This window comes from Vicia villosa, unplaced genomic scaffold (assembly GCF_029867415.1).
Source record: "Vicia villosa cultivar HV-30 ecotype Madison, WI unplaced genomic scaffold, Vvil1.0 ctg.000493F_1_1, whole genome shotgun sequence".
NCBI classification, from domain to species: Eukaryota; Viridiplantae; Streptophyta; class Magnoliopsida; order Fabales; family Fabaceae; genus Vicia; species Vicia villosa.
Window position 1 is genome coordinate 938350 of NW_026705238.1, and position 18874 is coordinate 957223.

Here is an 18874-nt window from a genome sequence, read left to right on the forward strand (position 1 = left end):
GTGCGGAGATCCAAAATTGGAGATTTTTTTTCCCGTGGAGATGGGGATGGAGGGAAAAGTTTTTCCGATAACACTTTGGGGCGGGGATTGGGAAAGTATCCTCCGCCCCGTGGATTCCCCGACTCCGACGATATATTTTAATTTTTATAGTTTATATATTATATATATTATATAATTATATAATTTTACATGAAAAATATTAATGTATTAGAAAATGAAGAGTCATTAGAAGTTATAGATTTGTCACACATAATCAACCACTTGCGCTAGACGACATCGGTATTGTGGTAGTAAATTAATGGAAGCACGGTAGCAAGAAGTTATGTTACTATTTATTTATTTATTTATTTTTACATAAAAATTATTAGCAACATAAAGTTCTTTTGCTTTTTTTATTTATTATTGATGCAAGATGTATTTTGATTTTTTTATAAAATAAAGATGCAAATATATACGTTTTAAAAAAAATGGAAAAACAAATAATAAAATACTAGGGTCATAGTTTTGATCAAAAAGTGTAGAAATTTTTTAAAGATTCGATCTCCTTGAATATCCGTGGGGATCTATGGGGATGGGGATGGGGGGAAATATTCCCCCGTGGCGGAGATTGAGAATGGGGAGTAAATTTGGGGGCGGGGCGGGGAGCGGAAAAGCATCCTCCGAACAATCTCTGCCTCGTTGACATCCCTAATGATCATGCGTAGAACATTTTAAAAAACATGGCCGCATTTAAAGTATGCAGGGTTCAACTTAACCGAATCAAATCGAACTAAACAATAATAAAAATTTACTCAACAAATTAACTGAACCAAACTATAGTAAAAATTTACTCGAACAAAACTGATGTGTATGTTAAAGGTACAGGGGATGATCATGTGTAGAACATTTTGAAAAACATGGCTTAAATTATTTAAGGTATGTAAGGTTCAAATTTAACTGAACCAAACTATAGTAAACGTTTACTCGAACCAACCTATTAAACAATTTTTACTTTTATTTTTTTTAATTTAAAACTTGTTTTTAGTTTTTTAGTTTTTATTTTTTTAATTTCAGCTTGATTCGATTTCGGTTCAATTTACTTGTCACATGGTTCGGCTTTAAAACTGTTTGTACAATATGATTTAGTTCACTAACCAAACATAATCGTTCAATAATTACTTCAGTTTGATTTGGTTCCTGGGTTCGGTTCACAGGTTTTTTCTACAGTCCTAATCATAACTACTTTTAGAGGCTAAAATGAGCATTACCTTATGAAGACTAAAAACATGTAATCAATGACATAAATATAATCTCCATGATCATAAAACCCTTGAAATCCTATTTTATATTCTGACAAACATGAGAAATTATTCATCAATTGAAATGGTCATAATCATAAAAAAAAAAATACTCTATTAAATTAAAGCATATTCATCATGAAAGAATTACAAAAACAAGGGACCTATGTAATTGCAAAATCTCTGCCCCATTTTCAAAAAGAAAAGACTCTTATCTTGGCCCCAAAAATGTGGTTGTTAGTAAATATTGCAGAATATACAACACTACATAATTATCCTAAAAACCAGAACTTGGGGGTACTCAACAAAGGATCATCATCAAAATCCAAAGATGGTGTACAAAATGTATATAACAATTTTTTGGGTGCTACATTCCAGTACAAGGTTACAACAACCTTACTCTTCGTTGTCACCAAATCTACGATATGGCATGAGCTTATGGTCCTTGGCAGCATTCCTCTTCCTCTTTTTCTCGATATATGATTCAAGTTTTCCAGACGTCTGAAAATGGTGAATAAGATTGAATTAATGGAAAATACAAGCAATAAATAAGATTATACAATGAAAACAAGGTGAAGGGGGACAGAGATGTTCTAAGATGCATACCTTGAGATCCTCATATTTTTCAATAAGCCTTTGTTTTCGGATTTCAGCTGAAAAGCAAAACAATATGTCATTATATATAGTTGATATTTCATTTTATTAAAACTATGTTTGATACGTTTTCATATTGCCACTAATACCACCAGTCTGCTACAACTGAAACAGGAAATCAAATAATTCAATTGAAGTTGAGCATTGGTTAAAAAAGTTATTCTGTTCTTGCAATATTGACTCCACATATTGACTAGGTTTCATATTTTTTTGGGTTCGGCAAAGAACTTCTCTTTAGAGTTCAGATAAAGATGATAAAATTAACATCAGCATGGATTGTGTATCTAACATATGGAAAATGGAGAAAAAAAGAGATAAAATGGTGGAGAAAAGAGAAAAATTACATTTCTTGAGATAGAAAGGACGTTTTCCCTGCTTTGCTGCTTCTCTTTCTTTCTTCTTGTGTTTAGCTAAAATATTTGTCTCAACATTTTTTGATGAATCAGATTTCAACTGTTTATCCTGAAAAGACATGCAAATGTGATCAAGTAAATTAATAAATGTCACACTTTTGGACAGTGAAGCAAAACTTCCAACAGACATGCATACTTACAACCCACAATATGCGTTCTTCTATTTCACTTTTCCGCTCAGGATCTTTCTGTTTTTTCATTTCCATTTTAAGAGCCTGTTACACCCATAAGATGTCATGGGAGGAAGGTCATAAAATAAGTAAAAGACAAAAATTCTGCCATTACAATCTGCAAGTCTACCTGTCTTTCAGCAGGAAGATCCTTTTCATATAAGAAATTATATCTCTTTCTAAACCTGCAAGTCCAAGCACACATAATATTATTTAGTGCTACACAATATAACGAAAAACACGAGAAGCTTCAAAATTAGTTAAACCCAGTTACTTAAAATAAAATCGCAACATAAAAAACACTTGCATTAAATTGTTCAGCAGTACAATTCATAAATAATTAAACAAAACCAACTAAACGGCCAATGAACCTATGAGCGGGGTTAGAACTATCAATCTTATTATTGAATACTACTTTCCAAGAAAATAGTACCTACGGAGAGGACACAACATTGAAGAAACCAAGAATTATAAGGAACTAACTAGTAAGACCTAACTAGTAATACCCAAAAAGGAGATACCAAATGCCACTTCCTAAGTAAACACCTAAAGATACAAGCTTATGCGCACACAAACACAATGGTATGAACAACATAATATCAAATATGCTCCAAAATCATGCTTTAATTTAGGTCTTGAATCAATGTTAAATTGTCTACCTAGTATATAACATGAATTAGCACACACTAAAAATAATCATCATAAAGATCTTTCAGTATTATCTAACAGATTCTAATGAAGGGTGAGGCATAATACATGTTGAGTCAGAATAAAGGATCCGCTTCATGGATTTAACGCCTTTAACCATTTTCAATAAGTTGAGTCCTTCGTGACAGGGACAAAAAACTCTTAAATAAAAATAGTCAGAAAAGGCACTGGGCTAGACATGCTCTAAATGGGAAAACACAATCAAAATCAGCAAGATTTACTCCAGTAGAATAATGCTTAAAATTTATATGAAGATTGCAAGTGCATGCAAATGTATCAATAACTTGATGCTTCTTTGTGATTCATTAAAATAAAAACCAACATAAAGATCCTTCGATACTACCAAACAGAGTCTAATGCAAAGTAAAGAGTAATATATTGAGTCAGAATTTGAAGTTTTTTAATAGAAAGGTATTAACACATTTTATGGATTTACTTTGTGTTCTTCTGTCCAGGTAAGTGATAACTAGCTCTTAATTAGAACAAAAACAGTGAAGTAACATCACTTAGTTAGGCATGCTCTAAAATGAAAAACACAGTAAAAAGTTGCATGACTTTACGATATATGGAAATGCTTAAACTCTTCATCATGATTGCAATTGAAATAATGGCATTTCTCAACTCAAATGAACAAAACAAGTAAAAGGTAGAACAAAAAGCACACATCCAGATGTGAACATACCCATCAGGATCGAGTGTACCACAAAGAGATTCAAATCGTGGGTCGCGTACAACCTGAAAATTTATGAAGGCATGCATAGTTCAGCAAAAATCACCCAAATATATCAAAACTGAAAGATCATATTCATGAATCATATCCAGGCTCATTTTCAAACTCAACACAAATTTCATATCATATAGAACAACCCATAAATTTTGATTATTTCAAAGTATTCATACATTAATAGTGGACCTAAAGTCTCAACTGCAACTGAAACTGAAAAAGTGGGTGCATGTGTAGAACAAGGAAACAATAAGCAGTTGGTTTTCTTCCACTCCATGAGCCCGCAAATTGCTTTCCAGGAAATGGGTCTAAAATATTACCCTTGAAAAAAAACTTCGCAGGCTAATGGCATTCATAAATAATGATTTTGAAATTTGAAACTACTCAATTTAATGTGTCAGTGAACAACACAAGATAGCAGCAGAGATCAATAGAGTCTACACAAGTAACAAACAGTCCCACCTTCTTAGGAGCTTGGATGACATCTCGAAAAGCAGGAACTGGCTTTTTGCTACTAGCTTCCATTGGCCTAGTCAAACATTAGAAATTATTTTATTTGCACACAGGGATTAGAATAGAAGAAAAACAACTCTTTCAAATAAATACTCGCTCTGTCTCATTATAAGTGTCTTCTTTCCAATATTTATGTTTCAAATTAACTGTCACTTAAGAATATCAATGAAACATTAATTATGTTTTTTACTAACTACGAAAGATCTCGAGATTAACTATTTGGATAGAAGCATAATCCTGGACAGAACATTATGACGAAAGTTGATCCTTGTAGCTGATGAAATTTGTTTTATCATTGAAATCAGTACAACTAATTCTTTTCTTAAGAACCAAGCACAATTCAAATAGACACTTATAATGAAACTTAAGAATTAACTACTAAGTTACAAATACAATACCTATTCTTATTGGCCCTTTTTAACTTCTTGGCTTCTCCACTTTTCTTGAAAACCGCATGTGCCCCATTTGATCGAGCTTTTTGCAACTCCTCAAAAGTTACATCAGCAAGCACCTTCTCTATCTCTTCCTCCTCATCCTATAATTACCAAAATCAATAACAATACAATCTTAGTCGTATGTTTGGTTTCACGTTTGTAACACCCCAAATTGATTTTGAATGTGTAGAATTGATTATGACATGTTTGGTTGCTCTCGAATAGAGTTGATTCTGACATGTTTGGTTGTTCTCCAGTAGAATTGATTATACTTGAAACTAGGATTTGTGGTTTTTGAGTCTAAACGTAATTTTTACACTGAAATATATTGTTCAACTCACGTTTGCATTAATTTATCCAAACATAAATCAATTTATCTTCAACTCGCTTTTAACCAGAATCAATTTTACATAATCAATTCACTCCAAATTAATTTTCTTACCGCATAACCAAACACAGGCTTACTATGACCTAGGTTTATTTTTAAAAAAAGAAAAATAAAATAAATAACCTATGGTTTGAAGTTACCCACATCTTCTGATGAACTAGAAGAAGACAGTGACTCATCAGTCTCACCCTCCTCGTAATTTTCAGTGGAAGTTGGGATTCTGCTTTCATGCTTCATCATTTTGAGAAATAAATCAAATTGGTTTTGAACCTAACAAAACAATGCGTTTATAATTCAGATACAGTGGTAGAGAAAAAGTTCCATTCATGTATGAAACATAGTGTATATCATATACAACCATAGTTGAATGAAATTAACCTTTTTGTTGAATACAATCACATTACTCTTACGCAAATAGAGAAAGATAGAATAAAATACAACACAGGGTCTGAAAAAGTAAAATAACTATGCGTTTGAATAGAGAAAGATGCTTACCGGAACAGACTCGCGAAGGGGAAGGAGCGGCTGGGAGCGATCGGTGACAGGGTTCAGTGGAAGAGAAAAAATCACTCTGGAGAGTTCTTGCTACGGCTGGCTTGGGAGGGTTGGGTTTGGATTTGGGTGGGTTATGGTGGGCTTTAGAGTGTTGGGTTGGGATTGGCCCAATTGACAAATTTATTTGATTTATTTGAACTTTTTAAATTTGATAGGTTGAATTATGTTTTTGCCTTTTCCATCCTTTAAATCTTCTAGGTAAACTTTTAGAATTGAAAAAAAAATATCTGAACATTTAAGAATTTGGAATTGTTTAGACCTCAAATTTTAAAATCTCAAATAATTTAATTCGTGAATAAATCCGATAAATGGGAATATTTCATTAAATTATATGAAATTCAACAACTTGTTCATGTCAAACATCAACAATGAGTTGTGAATAATTAAAAACATTAATTAAATACAAACAAGACATTTATTAAACAAATTAATTATTTATTCCTCAGACTCAAATATGCACGCCATGTTGCATTCTCCATTCATAAAAGTTAAATTGTTGACAGTGGAGTTCGTTTTCCAACCACTCTAGATGGACCTTTCAAACCTGTGACGGTTCTTCTTGACAGGAGCTTCCGTGGGAACGCGGTGGACTTGCCAGACACAGATCATATTATTCAAAGAATTGTTGAAGGTTTTGAACCTGAATAAATCTCGCTTTAGTTATCTGCTTCTCATAATTGTTTGGGTTTCTTGGATAAGGAACGGTCATATGATAAAAGGGGCGGAAGTTCGTTCTTCTTCACGCTGAGATTTGGGAACAGTTTCGACGATACTTTCTACTCTGACGGTGCTTTCAACCACCGGTGTTTCCCTGTCGGTTTCACAAGTTTGTTTTCGTTTTTCAGAGTTGTTATTGTTCTGAATTTTATTTTGGGTTTATGTAGGTTTGTTGCTTCTGTTTATATCTTGGAGTTAGATTAGAAATTTCATGGAAGAACAAGAATACTTTGGTTTTATTCTGAATGAGAATGAACTTGTTAGGTCACCTTTGTGTGTGCCTTTGGTTAATTTAACAAATGTTGTACATAATGTTGAAAAGTCGACTTTTACAAATGTTGTGAATTCTGTTGAAAATTCGGTGTCTGCATTGGAAATATCTTCGGATGTCACAGCTGAAGTCGTGGTTCCTAAAGCAAAGGGTACAAGTGCAAAATATTTTGCTCAAGTGCTGAGTAAGACATGTGATATTATGCCTCATTTTCAATTTTCGAGATCTAGGTTGAAAGGAGAAGACATAACTATAAAATTTTATGGGAAGAGTACAAGATTAGTCTCGAATCATGCAAAAATCATCTTCGTGGAAGGTTGATTTTGTCTAAAGGAGACCCTCCTCTGAAACTTCAAGACTTGCGTGGTAAACTAGACACTCTCTGGAAGCCTTTAAGTAAATGGGGAATTGTTTCTTTAGGAAGAGGTTTTTATGAATTTGTTTTTTCTTCTGTTGAGGATGTAAATGTGTTCATGTGGTGATTTCTTGGAGTCTAAAGCCTAGTTTTCTCAAACTTCTCGCTTGGACTCCTAACTTTAATCCTAATAACCACAAACAGACAACAGTTTAATTTTGGGTTCGTTTTCTTGATTTGCCTCTGGAATATTGGAGTCCTAATGTTAGCTATGCAATTGTTAGTTGTCTTGGAACTCCAATGTGTTTGGATGCTGCAACAAGTAAGTTCCCTTTAGAGAGATATTTTGGACATTTTGCTAGAGTTTTAGTTGATATTGATTTATCTTCTAAAACCAGACATAAATTGTGGGTTGAAAGAGAAGATTATGCTTTCCTTGTCAACGTTGAATATGAAAATTTGTCTCTTTTTTGTTTGCATTGTCATAACATTGGTCATAGTTTTTCGTCTTGTAAACTTGTTAAAGTGGATCAAGAGAAAAGGGTAACTAAGGAAAAGGATAAACGCACGGGGAATAAATATCAAAATGGATATTTAAGAAAGGAATCAGTTGAATGTGAAAACGCTACATGTGTTGATAATAATCCTCTTTTAGGATTTGTTGATTGTTTGAAAACTATTGTTGATGATAATGTTGTGATGATTGATGCCTTGCCTCAAGGAGACTTGGGTGCCCAAGATAATGAAAATTTTCATGGTTTAGATGATATATATATACACAACTAATCAAGGTAACATTGACAAAAATCACGATGGAGATTCAGATTCAGATGCCCAACAAGCAATGAATTTTATAAGGGAATCTTAGGCTAACATGGATAAGAGAGATGAGACTGTTGATTTGGATAAAAACGTAAGTCAACCATTTCAATTGGTAGTTCCAAGAAAATGTAAGAACAAGAAGAAATTATCTGAGGCGTGCAAAGGTTTCAAGGTGGGTGTTTCCAATCGTACGCCTGACTAGTTTCTTTGACATGAGTTATCTCATGTGTTTTTGTTGTCTCTCTTTTTATTTTTCCTTTTCGCTTTGTTATTTTTGAGGGTTTTGGTTTTGTCCCTCCTCCTCTTTGTACTCTTTTCTTTTGTTTAATATATTTTGGACCTTATTAAAAAAAATATGCATGCCATGATCTCATTAAATCTCCTTAAACGAATCATACTTGAAAAAACAGCATCAACATATCTTATTAGGGCAGCATCTCATTAGATAGGTCTAAAGGAACAATACTAACTAAATATTACAAACATGATTCTCACATCTTCGTCTTATTGCAGTTGTATGTTGGTGAAGCGAATACATTCATCATCATCAAATGACGAACAACAATACTCAACCTTAATCAGCATTCTTGTGCCACGGTGGTTGAGACATGGATTCATTTCATATAGTTGGTGCTCTATATCCGAAAGTGTAACATCAGCATTTATTCTAAACAAATGGGGATGTGTCCCCTTATTATAGTAAAGTATAGCTATATTAGAGTTCATTCTAATTGAATATGGGTAAAATGTGTTTATTGTTTTTCTAATGTGATCTGCAAATAAATTTAACACATCATTTTATACAATTTTTGTGCATTATATAGTCCATAAAAAGTGTCAGCGCAATCTATTTCATGCAATAGAAGTAAATGATACGTTGAGGATTATATAATTTTGACAATTATGGCTCAAATTATAGAACCAAGCGCATATCAGAAAAACTTCGGTATGGGTCCAAATTATAGAATCCAACTATGTTAAAACCCTTGGAGTGAGTATGAATTATAGAATCTAAAATTGTGTATTACAAAATTAGAGTTCATTTATTTGATAAAAACACTTATAAAATACATCAACATAAATAATAACTGAACTTCAAAAAATAATTGAAAGAAAAGGATATAAAATCACATGTAATGCAACATGTCAATCTAAATACATGATAATTTTGTACACAAAATACAACCAAATCCAAATGAAACAAAACAACAATAAAGAAGCATATGGTGGGATGCATGATAACTACTGACTCTCGTCTTCATCTTATCCATATCGCAATACAACATTGGTGATAACAGTATTCATAACATGATCTTTACGGGTAAATTCAGATGAAATTGGATCAAAAGTGAAGCCAAAGTGTGAAGAATAAAGCAAAAACTACAAAGAGTGGAAGAATTAAGACTCGGGGAAATTCTAAAGAAAAAGATAAGAAAAAAACAACTTTAGCTTATGAATTTCACGCGCACGCGTTGCATCTCATCATGGCGCGATGAAAGTCCCATCTTGGTGCGATGTTGCAAAAAATTCTTACACGTTTTGCAGTTTTAAATAGAGAATGTTGGCTACTTTTGTAGGGTTCCAATTTAGAGAGAAAGGGTGACGGCCAGAAATACGAAGGTGGCAATTTAAAGAGCTTTGGAAGCCATGAAGACCTCCATCTTCTTTAATCACTACTACAAAAAAACCCTTTCACAACGGTTGGAAAAGATATACCATCACACGTGACATGCCGTTGTGAAGTAGCGTGTGATCATAAGTTCACTGTTTCAATCACTGGCGCGCGATCCTTGTGATAAACTATGTAACACGCTATATATCACAACGGTTGACGTAAACCATTATCATAAATATAGTGTCGTGGGTTCGATATCTAGCTACAAATAAAATTAAAGCGCATAAAAATAATATTTCACCACTGTTATAAGTTCCAACCGTTGTGGTTTATGTAAGAGTTTATTATTAATATGAGATTGCTTGTTTTTCTCTGCCCCTCATTAACCATATACAACCATTCAAATAAATTTTTGAGACAATAATCATAAAATTTAAATTATTCTTAAAAAACAAATTAAACGATCCAATGTTTTTCGAACTGCATGCCTCTTGTAAATCGTGATTCCCCCTTTAGCCTATAGGATTTAATTCTGAAAATTCTAGTAACACACGATGGATGTCGTATCGGATGTTATGACATCCCCTTCAGCATAGGTTATAAACTTTTGAAGAGAGTAAAAAAAACAGTAAAGAACACAAATGATTGTTTACCCAGATCGGTGTACAACAACACCTACTCTGGGGGCTACCAAGCCAGGGAGGAAATCCACTATAAGCAGTATTAATTCAGAGCTAAATTCCCCCGTTTACAACTTTTCACTTAAGACCTATCCAATGCAATTTCAATCTAGTGCTAGACCTGAGTCCTTACTCACTCCCCCTCAATCACAGCAGTGATAACAAACAGAAAATAACGAAAAACAGATTGAAGACACTCTTCAAACAAATCTTGATCTTGCTTACAAGCTTCAATCAAGAGACACAACACTCATGCTTAAGAGCTTAGAGTGACTCAAACAATTACAACTCAAAACACCCAATTCCAATACAATCATCAAGTGACAATTGTTTGGATTACAGTAACACTAACACAAACACACGTGAACACAAACACATAATTCTTCATGTAAAAACCTCTGCCTCTAAAAGTAGGATTTGCAATCTTCTCATATGCAGCACTTGAGCCTTGGGCCTTCCAATCATAAATTAGGGTTAACCAAGTTAACCTAATCTCTACATAATCAGGGTGTTTACATACAAGTTGTAGACGGTATATTTTAGCGTAAACCATACAACACAAAATATATAGTTTCCTAAATAGTAGCCTGAGATAAATAAGGAAACATAACAGCTAAAATATAAAAGTCACAGCTGTCAGATATTGATGTCATGACATCGAGCATGACATCCAACACACAACCTGTATTATCTCAACTACACAACCCTGTAGAATACTACACATAGTGTGTCATGACATTAGTCAAGACATCACATACACACAGGAATATTTTACCATAAAATGCAGTCAATATAAAAGCATCTACAAGCTCCCCCTTTGGCAAATCTTTGGCTAAAATAACCTGTCACCACATTATCAGAGAATCTCTGCAGCAGAAAAACACACAACACACATCCATTCATCCACACCTACAAGAATAGCTAATACAACTACACATTCCAGCATGCATGACTATACTACATATCTATACTACATCACACATATCATCATGCATATCTACACTACCATCATTTATACCACCACACAGACAGCTCAATACTTCCATCATGCATCAATACTAACTACAGAAATAAACTGCAAAATTAGACTTCATTCAGCAACACCATCCAAGAAAAACTTGTTCTGGGGTGACATAACATACACTGCTACTCCCCCTTTATGCCAGAAATGTTGCCAAAGCAGCCTTGATATTCAATAAGTACGGGCTAGAATTAAAAAGAAACAACAACAAAAAATACAGATCACCAACAAAGACCAGAAGGACTCTAGTCCTCAAACTCAGAGCTACTGGAGCCAACATCATCTTATTCATATGTTCCATCATCTTGACCGGCCTCTTCTTCTTCTTCATCTTCTGCAGGACCTACTTCATTCTCAACAAAATCAACACCTTCTTCCATATCAAGAGAGCTGATTAACTTTTCAAGAGTCAGCTTTCTGGACTCCAGCTCCTTGCATGTTTCCCTGAGCATTGTTATCACAGTAGCTTTACCTGTATGTGTGTTGTCTTTGGATGTTCCAGCTGATGTTGTGACAATGTCAGGAACATGTGTTCCTTGAAACAGTTTGTAGTGAAATGATAAAGTAATTTCTCTCTTGCAAACAACATCACTTTCACTTAGGATATTAGGGGTACTGATTCACAATTATACCACATATGATAGATGGGAAGGCAATAACCCCTTCACACTATAACTCCCGGCATGCTTCATTGTTTGATCAAATATGTACGTACCATAGTCAAACTTTGTCTTGGTTCCAACATCATATATAAACTTTCCCAGCACATTAGCAATAGTTGACTGGTGGTTTGTGGGCACCCAGTTAGCAGCTCCAATCTTGTGTAGCATTGCATATTTTATGCTGAGCTTGCTTGCAGAAAGTTTTCCTTTCAGGGGCCAGGCTTTCACCTGCTTAGCACTGATAACCTCACATATTTTGTTGTCAGTCACTTCCAGCTCATGTTGGGCTTCATCAGATCTTCCAAGAAAATTGTTTATAACAATTGAGGAGAAGGTAACACACTTTTCTCTCACATATACTTTTCTAAAATCCTTTGATTTTCTATCAGCGCAGTCTTCTCATAGATTCACAATGAACTCTTTAACCAGCATTTCATAGCACGTAGGCAAATGAACAACAGTTTTCAATAGTCCAGCTTCATGAATCAGGTCCATGATCTCTTTATTCTCAAGGACATTCTGAGCCAACTCCATTTCCAAAGCTAATCTGTTATGGTGAACATATTTCCACCTATTGACACTGGAAGGATAATGAAAGGAGATATTATCAATGGGTACCTCAGGAACACTAGCACCCAGATTGCTAGTTGTTAGTTTCTTACTTAGTGGAATGTCTTGAGCATCAACATCAACATCAGAGTCAGAGTCAACAATAGCTTGAGCCTTCCTTTTCTTGGGAATAACTTTGCTCCAAGATTTGGTAGGACCAATAGAAACACTCTGAGATACATCTCTGCTCTTTATGAGACCTGTAGAGGTACTTTTCTTCGTGATATAGTCAGCTGAGGGACTTTATGAGCAACCTTTCTCTTGGGAGAACTTTGTACAACAGCCTTACCTTTCTTCCTAGTCATGAGCCTCTTGGCTATGCCAGGGTTCACAACAGCTACCAGATCATTATCAGAATAGTCATCAAGATCCACAACATGTATGCATGTTCTTATAGCAGTACCTGTACCAACATCAGCACCAATATTCCCAATGTCATTGACATTCTCAGTGACATCTTCATTATCATTGTCTTTAGGAACATCATCATCACTTTCTTCCTCCTCATTCATTTGTACATCACCATCAGAAGTGTGTACGTCATCATCTACAATATGGACATCATCATCATTAGAGGACTTCCCTATGATGTTTGCCCTAGTTACAGCAACAGGTTCAGGAATCACAGTTTGTAGAGGAACGGATATCTCAGGGACCTGATGTTGTTCATCCAAGATACGAGTAACAATTTTGGTAATGGCTTCATGAACATACTTTGATCCCTCCTTGGGTAAGTTTGCACGAGAAGTAGACAAGGAAGGATTAGCGTCCTTAGTTTGAACATATTCCTTGGGTCTTCTTGCATGTGGTGTTCGAGATTTCTTGATCTTTAGATCATCAACACCAACAATTCTTAAAGGAGCAACATCAAGAACTTGATTAGGGTTAACCGGTTCAGTTCTTGGAACGGAGTTAGGAGCATCAGCGAGGGACAACTTCTTGGGAGAGGAGGAATCTGATTGTTGCGACATCTTGAAGTATTTTAGAACAATTATTGGGACACGATTGTGGAGAGTGAGAGACCAGTTCAAGAACAAATTTAGGTTATTGAAGACAATAGGGTGGAGAACAACCTTTTGGTGAGATGGATAATTAAGTGGTAACTTGATATAATAATCAATTAGGGGGATATTTCAAATATTGAATAATTAAAAAACCCACAATATATTCCCCAACTAGAATTAATTGCTTTAATTCTTCATGAGGGCAAATTTCTAACCTACCCTTTAACTTTTCAAATTGATTTGCATCTAAGGCCTATGTAAAAATATCCGCAATCTGTAGATCAGTAGCCACAGGCTTCAAGGAACTATCTTTGTTCTCCATACAATCTTTGATGAAGAGATGTCTAATGATATTGCAGAATAATGTTACGACATTCTATTTGACATTATACTTCAAAGGACTTTGTTGTATGCACCCTGATTGAGACCAATCATTGCCTGTAGTTGTGTGATCAACTTTAGTATGGGAGATAGATATACAATTCTGTACATTGCTCAGTTGAGGGGTCTGATAGATTTCAGTGGGAACACATCCATTTGAGATGTTCGTACCCTTCTTATGAGTCACAACAATCATCAGATTTACAACCTTATTTGTGACAAGGAAGATCATATTCTTATTGCTTTCTTGATCTCCCAAGTTGATTTTTGAAACATCTGCTCTCACATTCCAGGCTTTTGAAGCTTGGTCTATTGTTGGTGGCTCCTTCTTTAAATGAAATCCATGATCAATAGATAGCTCCCTTGGTACCATATTCCATGCAGTACTTCCCTTGAACAGGTAGAATCCCTTTTTCATATCTCTAGTCCAGATGTCATGAATAAGACCCAGCATTATCTTCTTTAGGTTAAGATTGCATATAGTCTAGGTAGCTGCAGATGTTTCCCTTGATCTTTTGATAGCTTTTGGTAGTTGATTCCCAAATGTAATCTCCTTATTTATAGCACTTTGAATACCGAGAGATGAGCCTTTACCAATTCCAGATGAACCTTTTAACACACTTGATTCTTTAGCATATTCAGATGTTAAGACATCTATTTTGACATTCCCACAACCTAATGAGAGAGTAGTCTCAGCTTCTTCCAGAGCATCAATCTTCATTGTTGGGTTCTTGCTTATAACAGGGTTGATCTCCTCTTCTATGGGACCTTCATCTTGTTCAGGTCTCCTTCTTTTAGAACTTCATGTTCTGCCTATGGAGTTCTTTTCATTTAAGCCAAAACTTGAGTGTTCAAGGTCACCACATAACTTATGCTAGTGGCTATTCTGGCCAGATTTTTCTGTTGAGAGATCTTCCTTCTAGTAGGTGCACGAAGTTTAGGACATGTGGACCTCAAGTGACCTATCTTGCCACATTGATGGCATCTCTTGACTAAGAGAGATGTACCATTTTCTTGATGTTTTTCCAGATGTTGGAGCCTTGGATTAGACATCTTTTGCTTCATCTTATTAGGAATGACTCTTACCTCTGACTTGCTGATATTTATAGCTTGATTACTTCCCGTTGTTGCCTGTTTGTTAGATCTTGTGTTTAACAATCTTCTCTCCAGGGCAGCAATGCTTGACAGGAAACTTACTCTTTCTTATTGTAGAAGTGCATGAGCATTCTTATACTCTACTAATCTTCTACACAGTCTTTCATTCCTTAGCCAAGTCTCAGAGTATCCAAAAACAAGTTCACTAATGGTGAGTTCTCTGACATAAGATTCATCATCAGATTCATCCATTTCTTCAACAGGATTCTTTATCTTGGTAAAGGGAACTTCTGGTTTGACAAGTCTTTCTTGATGATTACCCTCAACTTCTTCTTTGCCCATAGAACATGTAGAGGAGTACTTTGAGGTTTTAGGCTCCCATAAGTAGCAATTATCCTTAGATATAGATCCCTTCACGAATTCCTCATTTTCTCCATTGGTGACAACACATCCTTCTTTAGTGAATCTGACATTGAACCCTAGATCACATAGTTGACTGATACTAATAAGATTTGCAGTCAGTCCTTTTACCAGCAAGACATTATCCAGATAAGGGACACTAGAACCTTTTAACTTTCCAACAAGATCTAGACCCCTTCACGACTTCCTCATTTTCTCCATTGATACACGAATGTTGTGAAATCGATACCAAGAACAAAGTATAATAAGTTTCTTTCCTTTGCAAGAAACTCACAAGGGTGGGAAAGAGGGAAGCAAGAATAACACAATGAAATTGGTTATAAACTGTTATTATTTTCTTTCTCTTTAAAACAAGATTACAAGTGTTACAAAATGAAAAATAACCTCTCTTACCCCTAATTAGGATTTGAAGTGTGCAATATTGAGAGACTAGTATGCTATTAATAATAAAACTAACACACTAAACTAATGAGATTTTACACACAGATCCATTACATAAGCTAACTTAAACAATTGAGCTTAATAAATAGGCTCAATTTGACATGCTAACTAGGGGTGGACATCGGTTCGAGCCCAAAACCCTGATCCGGCCCAACCCTCGGGTGAGATCTCTGGGCCCAATTCTGACTAATTTAATTTTCGGTTTTTTCGAGTTCGAGGTGAAACAACTTTGGGTAACTTGACCGGTTTATTTCGGTTTTCTATTGTAATTGGGTCAATATTTTTTTCCTTTTTTAAAATTCTTATGTTATTGGGCCACTCAAATTTTCAGCCCAATTACATCCCAATATAAATTTAATTATTATAATTTTAAAACTGACAAAATCAATTGATTTTTTATAAAAAATATTGATTATTTGAATAAAAAAGTACTAACTATTTCAAGCCTAACATACATTTTGTAATTCTCAATATTACAATTTTTCACCAAACTAATAATGGCATATAAAATTGGAAGATCAAACCCAACTTTTACATAATAAATAAAAAAAATTCAGTCCATCTCAAGTCCCTAAAAAATCAAATAAACATAAATACTAAGATCTTAAAAAAATTAAATGATCTTGTTCATTGCTAAGTGCAGCTCCTTCCTTGCTTCTACTTGTTCATCTCCATAATGCTCATTTAACTCTAATATATTCTAGAGACAAACACCAAAACCTGCATTTGATAATTCTCATTTAACTCCAATATATTCTAGCCAAAACCTACATTTGAGAAAAATATCTTGATTCAAAATATTGTATAAAGAATATTAATTAGAGCAATAATTAAGGAAAATTTTCCAAATCTTCACACCAAATCACAACATCAATAATCAACTAGCATTTGGCGGTACTTATCAAGAGATAAGTTAAAGAATTCAAATACTCTAACGTCAAGAAATAATGGTCCAAAACTATCAGCTTCACTGTAATTTATTTAATAACATAAGCATTGGCACATGAAGTTCATAGTGAGAGATCAATAAAACAGGATTTGACACTTCAGCAATAACAAGAGCTAGCAATATATCAGGAATAATTAAGAAAAATACTTAACTAGGTAGTTCTCATATCAAGACCTTGTCATCAATAATTCTCATATCAAGACCTCACCAACACGTAGTTGAAGTAGCCTTGCAAAATCAAAGAACTATCAGTGAAAATAATGCAATTTACTAATGCTAAGCATCAATATCTCTTTTTAAATGAGAATGAGTTAACATAAGTTCTCAATATCAAGATCTCTTTTTGAATAAGAATGAGTCTTAATCCAATACCATAATCATGACTGTTTTTGTTATAAGTTGGGAAGATATAATCAATCAGGTATAATACTAAGAATCTCATTTAATTTCAGTATCATTACCTACAGACCATCAAACGGTTATTTTCTTTGAACTTGCAGCCCTAAAAAACAACACTACCATCTAAAAGTAAAAGCAAAAACTGAATGAAGTAAACTACAAAGAAAGAGAATAATTGATTTCAAAACTGCAACACTGCAACAAAGAAAAATTACTATCAATAAGCATATGCCCTTTTCTAAGTTACAAGTATTTACCATTAATCTTGCTCATTCCTACGTCTTACTGCAACTCGTTGTATTTTCACATATTTTGCTTTTGGTTGTTCCTAAGCGCTTACATATAGAACAAATAAAGTAAAGTTAGGAAAAAGCTTAAAACACAATTCAAAAACATAACAAATCAAACCCTAACAAAACAATATCTCTTAGATTAACAAATATAATAATAAACTAACTAAATTAATAAAAATAGTAGGCTTTTCCATCATCAGGAAAGTAGTGGAACCACTACTGCACTAATGAAGCTAACAACATGCACAAATATTAACTACAAACAAACACTAACCCTAAATCACAAAAAGAGTAGAAATCAAAAAAAAAAAACTAACCTTTTGACTATTGAGATAATCGTAGAAACCATTGTGAGATGAAGATAAAGAAGAGGTGAAGATGATACATGAAGAAACGGTGAGATATGGAGATTAATAAAACTAAAACTGACACACAAACACAAAGATATTTCAAAGCATAGATTAGGAACAGTGCAAATAGAGTAGTTGAGATCTGAACGCAACGCAAATTTGAAGGTGAAGGCTTAGATTTAAGGTTTGCAGGAGAAAAAGAAAGAAGTTGTTTTGATTTCATTTAAGGGCCTGAATACATTTGGAATTAAATTGGATTGGGATAGAAGACCCATAAGATTGTTACTAGAATCGGTCAGATTCAAATACCGATGGGTCCAAGAAAGCAAGTCGATTTCGACCAAAGTAAACCACTACAACCCTTTTAAGCCACCCGACGGACTGAACTGAACCGACCTAATAAATCAAAAAACACTCGGATAGGGTTGGGTTCGGTCGGACCATGTTTTCTTGTCCACCCCTAATGCTAACAATCCTAGCATCTCGGCTACTGCATCTTGAGCATACTTCGACTACAGCATTGCAGGTCTTTGACTACAACATATGAACGGACTTCGACGACATGCTAGGATCCTGTCAAATTGTCGAACCAAGAAGCTATCATTCGACCATACTAGAGTTTGATCTAATATCTCACAAATCTCCACCATGGAACAAACTCTATAACATCAAGGGAATAAACTAGCTTTCTTCCTGCATCTTTATCAACTGCATACAGTAAAAAAAACTTGCAACTTGACAAGGTCTTGGTGATCATATTAGTAGCATTGTGATCTGTCGAAATCTTGAGCACTTGGACTTCTCCACGCTCGATTATCCCTCTGACGAAATGCAGCCTAACATCGGCGTGCTTGATTCGCTCATGATAGGGTGAATTCTTTGACAGGTGTATTGTACTCTGACTATCACATTTAACAGTGAGAACTCGGCCTTGAAGTTTCAGCTCTTTAGCAA

General features: G+C 34.5%; 2 protein-coding genes across 2 annotated transcripts; both read right to left on the bottom strand.

The window, feature by feature from the left end:
* Nucleotides 1–1361: 1361 nt before the first annotated feature.
* On the bottom strand, nt 1362–5924 carry LOC131628944 (uncharacterized). Its single transcript, XM_058899756.1, has 10 exons — nt 5777–5924; nt 5426–5551; nt 4858–4994; nt 4409–4475; nt 3905–3957; nt 2645–2699; nt 2485–2559; nt 2276–2393; nt 1884–1930; nt 1362–1778 (listed from the first exon to the last, which is right to left on the bottom strand). Exons 2-10 carry the CDS (start codon nt 5519–5521, stop codon nt 1674–1676), a joined length of 753 nt encoding a protein of 250 aa, XP_058755739.1. The 5' UTR covers nt 5522–5551; nt 5777–5924; the 3' UTR covers nt 1362–1673.
* Nucleotides 5925–11601: 5677 nt separating this feature from the next.
* On the bottom strand, nt 11602–13559 carry LOC131628912 (uncharacterized). Its single transcript, XM_058899719.1, has 4 exons — nt 12878–13559; nt 12398–12788; nt 12044–12277; nt 11602–11932 (listed from the first exon to the last, which is right to left on the bottom strand). Exons 1-4 carry the CDS (start codon nt 13557–13559, stop codon nt 11602–11604), a joined length of 1638 nt encoding a protein of 545 aa, XP_058755702.1.
* Nucleotides 13560–18874: the final 5315 nt, after the last annotated feature.